This window comes from Episyrphus balteatus, chromosome 2 (genome assembly GCF_945859705.1).
Source record: "Episyrphus balteatus chromosome 2, idEpiBalt1.1, whole genome shotgun sequence".
NCBI classification, from domain to species: domain Eukaryota; kingdom Metazoa; phylum Arthropoda; class Insecta; order Diptera; family Syrphidae; genus Episyrphus; species Episyrphus balteatus.
In genome coordinates, this window is record NC_079135.1 from 67,626,089 (window position 1) to 67,638,968 (window position 12,880).

The 12,880-nt window shown below is 39.0% G+C and overlaps 1 protein-coding gene across 2 annotated transcripts in view; it reads left to right on the top strand.

Annotated features, from left to right (window-relative positions):
- The window catches only part of LOC129910598 (low-density lipoprotein receptor-related protein 2), a 229,866-nt gene extending 217,489 nt beyond the window's left edge, over positions 1-12,377 (top strand). For both annotated transcript variants that reach the window (XM_055988032.1, XM_055988031.1), the window contains exons 8-15: positions 49-5,700; positions 5,764-5,975; positions 6,156-6,562; positions 6,623-8,121; positions 8,181-8,493; positions 8,555-10,741; positions 10,815-11,059; positions 11,890-12,377. In XM_055988032.1, the coding sequence (XP_055844007.1) occupies positions 49-5,700; positions 5,764-5,975; positions 6,156-6,562; positions 6,623-8,121; positions 8,181-8,493; positions 8,555-10,741; positions 10,815-11,059; positions 11,890-12,095 (10,721 nt within the window). In that variant the 3' untranslated portion in view covers positions 12,096-12,377. The remainder of the gene's footprint in view (positions 1-48; positions 5,701-5,763; positions 5,976-6,155; positions 6,563-6,622; positions 8,122-8,180; positions 8,494-8,554; positions 10,742-10,814; positions 11,060-11,889) is intronic.
- The last annotated feature ends 503 nt before the right edge of the window (positions 12,378-12,880 follow it).

Sequence of the window (12,880 nt, forward strand, 5' to 3'; positions counted from 1 at the left end):
AAAAGCTTTGGTTTACAACATGACTAAATTTCAATTCTCTTTTTTCAGAACCAACTTGTGGATCCAACGAATTCCAATGCAAATCTGGTCGTTGTATTCCTCTCAACTTCCGCTGTGACCAAGAAAACGATTGCGGTGATAACTCTGATGAACTTGAATGTGGCAATGTTACTTGTGGAGCTGCCCAGTTTGCCTGTGCCAATGGTCGATGCATTCCAAATATGTGGAAGTGTGACAGTGAAAACGATTGTGGAGATGGTTCGGATGAAGGAGATTTCTGTGCCGAAAAGACTTGTGCTTATTTCCAGTTCACGTGTCCCAGAACAGGACATTGCATTCCTCAGAGTTGGGTGTGTGACGGTGATGATGATTGTTTCGATAAACAAGATGAGAAAGATTGCCCACCAATTACCTGCCTGGCGAACCAATTCAAGTGTGCAGACTTGCGACAATGTGTTGAAGAATCATACAAGTGTGATGGTATTCCAGATTGTAATGATGGTAGTGACGAACTTGGCTGTCCATCGACAGGTCCTAATCAATGTAATATGGAAAAACACTTCCGATGCAAGGGTTCTGGATTCTGTATTCCAATTTCTTGGCATTGTGATGGTTCCAATGATTGCTCTGATCACTCAGATGAAGAAGATTGCGGACAAATTTCGTGTGCACCGAACTTCTTTAAATGTAACAACTCAAACTGTGTATTCAAGGCCTACATTTGCGATGGAAAAGATGATTGTGGTGATGGATCTGATGAAAGTTCAATGCATGCTTGTGTTGCACCGCCATTTAAGTGTCCTCATGGACAATGGCAATGTCCTGGAGTTACAGAGAGATGTGTGAATATTACATCGGTTTGTGATGGCTCTCCAGATTGTCCAAATGGTTCTGATGAAGGTGAAGGTTGTGACCTCGCGGAGTGTCAACATCAAACGGGACTTTGTTCGAGTGGATGCCAAAAGACACCGTTGGGCGCCATGTGTATTTGCCCACCTGGTTCAGAACTCGGAACTGATGGCTATACATGCGAAGATATTAATGAATGTGACCCACCAGGTTTGTGTTCACAAGCCTGTACAAACACCAAGGGATCCTACTTCTGCTCCTGTACCGATGGATACGTTCTCGAACCAAATAAGCATAACTGTAAAGCAGTTAATCACTCAGCAGCTTTCTTAATTATATCAAACCGTCATTCCATCCTTGTAGCTGATCTTAAAGAACAAGGTCTTGAGAGGGTACCCATTATTGTTGAGAATGTTGTAGCAACTGCATCAAACATGCACACTGGAACAATCTTCTGGAGTGACATGAAACTGAAGAAGATTTCTCGATTAGACCGAGGAATGGAACCCCAAGAAATCATTACAACTGGGCTAGATTTAGTCGAAGGCTTGGCTTATGATTGGGTTGGACAAAATCTCTACTGGCTTGATAGTAAACTAAACACCATTGAGGTTTCTTCAGAGAATGGATCAAATAGGTTAGTCTTGGTGAGGGAGAATATTACTCAACCTCGAGGAATGTGCTTGGATCCAAGTGAAGGTGCTAGATTTATTTTCTGGACAGATTGGGGTGAAAATCCAAGAATCGAAAGAATTGGAATGGATGGAACTATGCGTGAAACTATTATCAACACAAAGATCTACTGGCCAAATGGATTGACTCTGGATATTGCCACGAAGAGAGTTTATTTTGCCGATTCGAAATTGGACTTTATCGATTTTTGTTACTACAATGGAACTGGACGGCAACAGGTACTAGCTGGAAGTCATTATCTTCTACATCCGCATTCGTTGTCTCTGTTTGAAGATACACTTTACTGGACCGATCGACAACTTAACAGAGTCTTATCGGCAAATAAGTTCCGTGGAAAGAATCAAACTGTTGTATCACATTTGATCAGTCAACCATTATCAATCCACGTACATCATCCATCGCTCCAGCCAATGTATGAGAATCCTTGCATGAGGGCCAATTGTCAACATTTATGTTTGCTAAGTCCAAGTGCTAAGGAGGGTTACTCATGCAAGTGTAAACCAGGCTTTAAACTTCTCTCAGAAGGACGTTGCATTGAAGAAGAGAATCCATTTATCATGGTTGTCAAGGGAACACAGATTGTTGATATACCACTTAATGGAGGTGATGCTAGGGCTGGATCCTTAGCACCAGTTATCGGAATTGATAGCAGTACTGGATTGGACTTTGACCGAAAGGGTGAAACTCTCTTCTGGGTTCAAGGTCGTGAAGATGATGATGAGAATTGTACCATTTATACGACACCTTATGGAGGCGGAAACAAAACTCAATTCCTTGGCATGGACACTGGAATTGTTGGAGCACCATACACAATCGCTTTTGATTGGCTGGGTAGAAATATTTATATGGGAAATAGAGTTGCCAGTAATATTGAAGCAGTTCGTGTTGATGGCAAGATCAAGTACAGGACAATTATTTTGGCAAATGATGGTAATAGAACATCAGTCTCGAAGCCTAAGGCATTGACTATTGATCCTAGTGAAGGAAAACTATTCTGGATCGATGAAGGAGGCTTTGGGGTACCAGTGAAGATTGGAAGAGTTAACATGGCTGGAACGAATTCAATTGTCTTGAAAGACGACATAGATCGACCTGAAAGTATAGCACTTGATATCGAGAAAAAACAGATTTACTACAGCACACAGTTCCCATCAGCAGTTTGTGCCATGGATTACAGCGGAGAAAACCACAGGGTTATACTGTCTGAAGCAAATGCCATTGCAAGACCTAAAAGCTTAGGTATTCTTGACTCAAGGCTGTACTACTTGGATCCAGTTTATGAGAAAATTGTAAGAGTAGACTTGCCAAGAGGAGATAATCCCAAAGTAATCATTGACAATGAACCAGATTTGAAGAACATGATGATCTACAAGAAACGATCAATGATGCAACACCCATGTCAAACCAACAATGGTGGATGTGAGCATTTGTGTATTCCTGATGAGGGATCGTCCAGAACTTGTGCCTGTGGAATTGGCTACCGAAAGGAAAATGACATCAACTGTGTGGCTTATAAGACATTTGCTGTAGTATCACAATTAGATATGACTCGTGGATACAGTCTTACAGATAGTTCGGAAGCTATGGTTCCAATAAGTGGATCTGGACATCATATTCTACATGTGGATGTCGTTTTCCGGGAACAATGGATTTACTGGGCTGAATATAATCGCGGTTATTGGAATGGTATATTCCGAATTCGACCAAATGGTACTGAACTTCAACACATCATCAAAGACGGTATTGGAAGTAATGGAATTAGAGGCATAACTATCGATTGGGTTGCTGGTAATTTGTACTTCACCAATGTATTTCCTCATGAAAACTATGTCGAAGTGAGTTGGTTAGATGGATCAAACCGCAAAATTTTGGTCAAAACCACCAATGATGCTCCAAGAGAGCTAGCGGTCAATCCAATCAAGAGATTACTCTATTGGATCGATTATGGACAATATCCAAGAATTGGTAAAGCCTATCTTGATGGATCTAACTGGACTCCAGTTGTAACTTCGGGAATTTCAAACCCCCGTGACTTGACTGTTGATATGCTGACACATGACGTTTATTGGGTTGATTCGAAATTGGATACTATTCAGAAAATTTCATACTCGGGTGGAAATCGACAAATTATTCGTCGAAATCTACCAAATCCAATGGGAATTGCTATATACCTTGGTGATGTTTACTGGGTTGATCGTAATCTTATGACAGTTTTCAAGGCTTCCAAACTTCCTGGAAATAATTCAATGCCCGAAAGAGTTCGCACTAATTTACAAAAACTTCGTGACATTGCCATTTACAATATCAACAATCAGCCACCAGATGAGGGTAACCCTTGTGCCCGTTTGGGTAATGGAGGTTGTGACCAACTATGTTTCAGTTTCCCACCAGATGCATCAAGCCCATCTAGAATGAACTTTAAATGTGATTGTGCAACAGGAAAACTTAACACAGACGGAAGAAAATGTGAAACAGTAAACGAATACTTGGTCTTTGCAACGAGAACAGAAATTAGAGCTGTCAATCTAGACCCTAGGTCAACACAAGTGCCCTTCGCCCCAATGACAAATCTAACAAATGTTGTTGGTCTTGATTTTGATTATAAGGAAAATCGACTTTTGTACACACAAATCCGTCCATGGGCAAAGATTGCCCATACCAAGGCTAATAATCCAACTTTGGAAGATGTCACTGTGGTATTGAATAAGGGTATCAATCCGGAGGGTATTGCTTATGATTGGACACAAAATAAAATCTACTGGACAGATAGTTCGAATAATTCAATATACGCCATGAATCTTGATGGATCTGAACAAGTTATGATTGCAAGAGTTGAACGACCAAGAGCTATTGTCCTAGATCCATGCAATGGAACACTTTTCTTCACCGATTGGGGTCGTTTTGGAACTTCGGGTAAGATTTTCCGCACAACAATGGCTGGATCGCTAAAGAGAGCGATAGTTGACAAAGAGCTATCCCAACCTAGTGGACTTGCAATCGATTATGATGAACGAAAACTTTACTGGACAGATGCTGTCCGGGAAAAGATCGAACGGGCTAATTTGGACGGAGGTGAAAGGGAACTATTAGTTGCGGCAACAATTTATCCATTTGCCATTAGTGTCTTTAGGAATTACATATATTGGACAGATTTGCAACTTCGTGGAGTATATCGTGCTGAGAAACATACCGGTGCTAATATGGTTGAGATTGTCAAACGCCTTGAAGACTCACCACGTGACATAAGGGTCTATAGTTTGGAACGTCAAAAGTGTCAAGTAAATCCATGCCAGATTAATAATGGAGGTTGTGCACAGAGTTGCCACCCAGCACCAAATGGCAAAGCTGAATGTAAATGTGACGATAACTCGAAATTGGTCAACGAAGGCCGAATGTGCGCTCCAAGAAACAACACCTGCGAATCAAGCAAATTCTACTGTCAAAATGGAAAATGTATTTCACGAATGTGGTCTTGCGATGGAGATGATGATTGCGGAGATAACTCCGATGAAGATCCCAACTACTGTGCTTTCCATTCATGCTCGCCAAATGAATTCCGCTGCAATAACGGTCGATGCATATTCAAATCTTGGAAATGTGATCATGAAAACGATTGCAAAGATGGTTCCGATGAAGTTGGATGCACCTATCCACCGTGTGTGGATGGTGAGTTTACATGCAACAATGGAAGATGTATTCCAATGGCTCAGGTTTGTAATGGTGTCAATGATTGTAAGGACAATGCAACTTCCGATGAAACACATGAACGCTGTCCCACAAATACTACTTGCCCACCAAATCATTTGAAATGTGAGAAAACTAACATTTGCGTGGAACCTTACTGGCTTTGTGATGGAGATAATGATTGTGGTGATAACTCTGATGAAGATCCTCTACATTGTGGACAAAGAACTTGCCCACAAAACAGTTTCCGTTGTCCAAATCATCGTTGTATTCCTGCAACATGGTATTGTGACGGAGATGACGATTGTGGTGATGGGGCTGACGAACCACCAGAGTATTGTAAATCCGAAGGAAGGACATGCTTTGGTGATCTATTTACTTGTGATAATGGAAATTGTATTCCAAGGATTTACATTTGCGATGGTGATAATGATTGTTTGGATAACAGTGATGAAGATAGTAGACATCAATGCAGTAAGTTAAAAAAACTGATCGGATTTTGATGAAATTTTTAATATCTTATTTTTGTGTTTATAGACGATCGGAAATGTGATGAAGAAACAGAGTTTACTTGTGTTGAAAATAAGGCTTGGGGACGTGCTCAATGTATTCCAAGGAAATGGATTTGTGATGGTGATCCAGATTGTGTAGATGGCGCTGATGAGAATACAACACTTCATAGTTGTTCAACTCAGCAACCATGCGCTGAGGATATGTTCACTTGTGGCAATAACCGGTGCATCAATAAGGTTAGTATCTAGGGATGGGTGGCTGGTGGGGGTAAGCAACTAAAGGTTCTGGTAGGTCTGCTTTATGGTTCCTAGCTTTTTATGACCTTTAAAAAATTCAGAACTTTTAGGAAATTTGTCTTGAAACCAGCTATTTTCAAGTCTGTGATAACTGATTAAAATCTAATCAATTAATTTTAGGGCTGGGTTTGTGATCATGACAATGATTGTGGTGACGGAACTGATGAAGGCAAATTCTGCAACTCCAAATACAAAACTTGTTCTCCTCAAGAATTCACTTGCCAGAACTTCAAGTGTATTCGCACTCAATACAGATGTGATGGTGAAGATGATTGTGGTGATCATTCTGACGAAGTTGGTTGTAAAAAAGAGAATGTTACTTGTCCAGCTGGACAGTTTACCTGTACCAATGGTCAATGCATTGACTATCATTTGGTTTGTAACAAAGTGGCAGACTGTTCGGATGAATCCGATGAACCTTCTCATTGTAATGTGGACGAGTGTGCCAAGGTTGAAATTCACCAATGTGGTCATAAGTGTGTTGATACACTTACAAGTTACTATTGTGATTGTAATCAGGGTTACAAGTAAGTACAAATTGGTGACTTATGTTGAAATTTTGATAATATCCGTAAATTTATTTAAAGGCTTCTTGCTGATGGAAAAGCTTGTGCAGATATTGACGAGTGCCTGGAACTTCCTGGAGCTTGTTCGCAACATTGTTCCAATACTCCTGGAAGTTACTATTGCAAATGTAACGAACGATATTACGAACGTCAACTTGACGAACACACCTGCAAACGAAAGGATAACGAAACTGCTTGGCTTATCTTCACCAATAAATACTATGTTCGAAACATGTCCTTGGATGGCAAGCAATACAATCTAATGCATCAAGATCTTATGAACGTTGTTGCTTTGGATTTTGATTTCCAAGAGGATTACATGTACTTCTGTGATGTTACAGCAAAGACTATCTTCCGATCGAAATACAATAGCATGGAAGAGAAGCCTACCCGCGAGGCTGTAGTTCGTCATGATTCACATGGTCTTGAAGGTATTGCTGTAGATTGGGTTGGAAGAAAACTTTACTGGCTCGATAGACATTCCAAGAATCTCGACGTAGCTGAATTAGATGGAACAAAACGAAAGACTTTGCGAAGTGGTGTTGTTGATCCTCGAGCTATTGTTGTTCATCCTGGCATTGGTTATCTCTACTTTACATCATGGCATCTGCAAGCTTATATTGCTAAAATGGGTATGGATGGATCAAACTTAACAAGAATTCTAACATGGGAAGATGATATTGCTTGGCCAAATGCTCTAGCTATTGATTACTTTACCGATCGTATATATTGGGCAGATGCTCATTTAGATTATATAGCTTATGCTGATTTGGAAGGACGACACAGGCATATAGTTTTATCTGGAGCTAAAGTTCCTCATGTATTTGCGATATCATTGTTTGATGATTATTTATATTGGACCGATTGGAATTTGAAGGCAATTATGAGGGCAAACAAATTTACTGGCAAGGAATTGACCACCTTGCGCAACACTACCCACCGACCATATGACGTACATATCAATCATAGACTGAGGCAGGTTCCTTATACAAATCCTTGCGGCAAAACAAACGGTGGATGCTCACATCTTTGCCTCATTTCACCACCAGCTGAATCGACATATCTGAATATTGAAGGGTATATTGAGGAAGGAGCTCCAAGCTATAAATGTGCTTGCCCTAACCAGTTCTATCTGGCCAGGGATAGTAAAACTTGTATTGCCAATTGTACAACTGGCCAACATCGTTGTGAAGGAAATGATGAGAAGTGTATTCCATGGTTCTGGAAGTGTGACGGAGAAAAGGATTGCAAAGACGGATCTGATGAACCAGCTACATGTCCAGCTCGACACTGTCGGGCAGGAACATTCCAGTGCAAGAATACGAACTGTACTCCATCGGCAACGATATGTGATGGAACAGATGATTGTGGAGATGGTAGCGATGAGCAAAATTGTGATCTACCATGTCCTGACTCTGACTTTAAATGCAAGTCCAGTGGACGTTGTATATTAGATAGTTGGCGTTGCGATGGAGATGCTGATTGTAAGGATGGCAGTGATGAGGATCCTGCTGTATGCCGTAAGTTAAGACCATAAGGTTCCAAAAGAACTTTTTTATACAAATTTGAATCATTTCAGATAAACGGACATGTGATCCGGATACAGAATTTAGCTGCAAGAACGGTCGTTGCATACCCAAGCTATGGATGTGTGACTTCGATAACGATTGTGGTGATGATTCTGATGAACCAGCTTACATGTGCCGTCAGAGAAACTGCACAACTGGATGGCAGAGATGCCCAGGACAATCGAACTACAGATGTATTCCCAAATGGTTGTTCTGCGATGGTAAGGATGATTGCCGTGACAATAGTGATGAGCTACCAGAAAACTGTCCAAAATGTTCGACTGAAACTGACTTCAAGTGCGGCAATAACCGTTGTATTCCAAAGTAGGTCTCCCTTCAATAATCTCTCTAATCTAACTAATCTAACATTTTTCCTTCTCTCCAGACAATGGATGTGTGACTTTGCAGATGATTGTGGCGATGGAAGCGATGAAGCTGATACTCTTTGCAAGGGTAACTACAGAGAGTGCTCTGAATCTGAATTCCATTGTGGTAATGGCAAGTGTATATCATCTCGTTGGCGATGTGATCATGAGGATGATTGTGGAGACAACACTGATGAAATGAATTGTGAAGGTTACCAATGTAAGAATGGAACCTTCCAATGTTCGTCTGGTCATTGTATTGCATCATACTTCCGTTGCGATGGTGATCGGGATTGTAGGGATATGTCTGATGAAATCAATTGTCCACCACGTTTCCCAGGTGGAAGGTATTGTCCGGAATCTCGATTCCAATGTGCCAATAACTTGTGTGTATCACCTTCGGATCTATGTGATGGAACCGATGATTGTGGTGATGGAACGGATGAGGATCCAAAGGTTTGTTCGAACTTTAACTGTGATACGTTGAGGCGATTCCAATGTGCCAACCATCGATGTGTGGCTAGGTATCAGATTTGTGATGGAGTCGATAATTGTGGTGATGGTTCGGATGAGAACAATATGACTTTATGTGCTACCAAGCAAAGACCCTGCGATCTGTACACACAATATCAATGTGCTAATAAGAATTGTGTTGAAAGATCACAAGTTTGTGATTATTCAGATGATTGTGGAGATGCTTCTGATGAATTGGGATGTCATGAAAGTAGTTCATGCTCTGAATTGACCCGTGGAGGTTGTGAACATCATTGTCACAATTTGACAGATGGAGGCTATATTTGTGCTTGTTATCCTGGTTATATCATCTCGAAGGATCAAAAGAAGAGATGTGATGATATTGATGAGTGTGCTACGAGAACTCACAGTTGCAGTCACCAGTGTCACAATTTGAATGGAACTTATTCATGTTCATGCAGAGAAGGATTTAGGCTAGTCGATGGAATGTCTGGAGTTTGCAAGGCTATTAAGGATGATGTTGTTTTGGTATTCGCAAACGGCCCTGAGATTCGAGGTCTTGATTTACAGAAACATGAGGAATTCGATGTAGTGGCAGCTGAGAAGCGTATTGAAGCTCTGGATTATAATGCTGAAGCACAAATTATCTTCTGGGCTGATAGTTATGACAAAACAATCAAACGTTCTTACATGATCAATGCCTTGGATGGGCAAGCAAAGATTGGTTTTGCTCAGGACTTAAACATGAAGGGTGGATCGAAGCCAACAGCTGTTGCAGTAGATTGGTTAGCTGATAACTTGTACTGGACTGAAGTGGATAGGACTGGTTCCAAACCACGAGGACGTGTAATGGTTGCTAAGACAGACGGACGTTATAGAAGAGCTGTAGTTAGTGCTGGATTAGAGGTGCCCACTGCGATAGCAGTCGATCCTCAGTTAGGTAGAATGTTCTGGGCCGATGCTGGTTCAGCTCCAAAGATCGAAGTATCTTGGATGGATGGATCTAAACGTAGACCACTGATTACTGAAGCCATTCGGCATCCAGCTGGACTTACTATCGATTATTCTCAAGATCACATTATTTACTGGGTTGATTCTAAACTGAATACGATTGAATCAAGTCGACCTGATGGTTCACTGAGAAAGACAATTGTCAAGGGTGAACAATTGCGTCATCCGGTTTCATTGGACATTTTTGAATCCACAATGTATTGGGTAACACGGGATAGTGGAGAGTTGATGCAACAAGACAAGTTTGGTCGCGGAGTGCAAGTGATAGTACAAAGAAACTTAGTAAATCCTTCCGGTTTGAAGGTTTATCATGAAAAACGTTACAACACTTCTCTTCGTAATCCATGCTTCGAAAGTAGTTGTTCACACTTGTGTCTTCTTGTTCCTGGAGGTCGTCGTTGTGCATGTCCCGATAATTCTGGTCCACTTCCATCGCACCGATCGACAGCTGAAGTGATTTGTGATGCACCAGCTGAACGACCAAGAGCATCTCCAAGAGCCTGTCCATGTCAAAACGGAGGTCTTTGTAGTGAAAATGTACGAGGTGATTTGGTTTGTGAATGTTTGTCAGATTTCATGGGCGATCATTGCGAGCGTGTCGTAGGAGGAGCATTTGGACCAGGAGGTGGAAATGTTGCTGCTGTTGTAATTCCAATTATGGTTATATTATTGGTGATATTAGCTGCTGGTGGAGTTTGGTATGTCATAAGGAAGAAACCATTGTAAGTTAAAGAGTTGAATTAACATGATGAGTAGTTAACTTAATATTTAAATTTTTTTGTTTTTTTTTTTTAGTGGAAAATTGGCAAGATTACCAACACTTTCATCATCGCAAAGTGTTACATTCCGTCATGGAACAAATGTTGAATTCAATGCACCTGGATTCCAAAATATGCCACCACCAAGTGAGGTCCCTCCAATGGATAGCTATAATTTACAAACAGTGAATAGTAGTAATAAGGCGCGTGATTTCTCGAATCCAATGTATGATGCTGTACAATCGGGTACGACATCAGATCCAAGTATTGGAAATGGATCAGGTAAATAATAAATTCTTACTCTTAAAAAGCTATAGAGTAAAAAAAACAACAACGAATTATTTCAAACTTTGTCAAAACACTTAAAAGGTTTAGGGACCTGTAAAAGGTTAATTCCTTGCATTGTGTTTATTGCCAATTTTCTACCTAGTGAAAATTGTTTGTTTAAACGGTTAGATAATTTTATAAAAAGAAGTAGACAAATCATTGGTAGAAAATCGGCTGACAACTGCTGACAATTTTGTATTCTTCCAATCAAAAATTGTCTGTTAACATGTTTGAAAGACTTTAGAAAAGCAAACTTGTGAATAATGTGTTAAATCCAAAGCCAATTTAATTTATTTTTCTCAAGATATCTGACATCTGAAACGAAAGTCATTTTACATTTTTATTGAAACAATAAGAAAAATGCCGATTGTTTTTTAAACTCTGTTCTACATTTTTTGATGTTTTTTTGCAGCCAAGAAATTTAATTTAAATAATATAAATTTTTTTTAAATTACAATTACAAACAAAGTTTTTCTGACCTCAGAACGAAGTAATCGGTTAGGATGTTTACGAGAAATTCAAACTTCAAGAATATAGTAGTAGGTACTTAATTTGCAACAGTTCATTTATTTTTGCCGTAAATGATTTATATTGAAAGTTTCGAATCCAAAATTTTTAAATTACTTTTGCTAAATAGATACTACTAACGATGTATGTAAATTTCATAGTTTTGACAAAGTGCAAAATTTTTTTAATATTTCACTTCACATATATCACATTCATGTTACTACGAAAAAATGCTTTCATTAGACTTACCATCAATCAATGTATTTTCTTCTTTACAGGAATTTATGAAGTTCCACATGACATCAATTCAAAATTGAAACCAGTCGGACCATTTACCGAACCAGTATCAGCAATTTTAGCGCCCAGCAGTATAACGCACAAGTCATCACCGCAACTGCAATTGCGTACCAGAGAACTGGATCCATCAGCCGATACAGGAAAAGATACGCAATACCTTGTTGAAGAGGATAAGTCTGAATGCTGATATTAAATTAAACACTTGCAATATTGTCTACCCCCAACTCCTCCTTGACATCACATACACAAATATTCACACATTTTAAATCTCACCTTTTTGCTATAACCTTTAAGAACACACAACAAATAAAAATAAAATTTGAACTGTCCAAAAAATAAAACAACAACAACAAAAAGAAAAACACAAACAAAAAATGCATAGGTACTTCCGGCTGCCATTTTGTATTGAAAAAAAACACATATTTTTATGACAATATTGATACATATGATTGAAAAACAAAAAACAAAATGTTATCATTAAAATATAATATTTTACACACAAAATAAGTATTTTTATAAACATTCCAAAAGAAAAAAACATACATTCCTCCCCGCCACTGAAGCCACTGCTGCTGCTGGAACTTGCAATGACCTCAAAAACATGTTTCGTCCGTTAAGCGTTTTTGTTTTGTTTTTTTTTTTTATTAAAAAATGTAAAGTTTTAATGAAAAAAAGTATATATATAATATATGTAATATTCAAATCAAAGCAATATTTTTTAAGATATTATTTATATTTAAAAATCAATTAATGTTAAATTTTGTATTATAAAAAAAAAACTTTAAGAAAAATTGCTAAAAAGCTAAGCTTTTAAGTTAACTTTGAATTTTCAAAAACCCCATAGCATAAACAATAAAAAACAAAAAAAAAACATGCAATTTGTTATACATTGTTAAGCGTATTATAGATTTTTCAATTATATTTGTTGAACAAAAAATAAAATCGTTATAATTTTTTTTCTCAAATTTTATA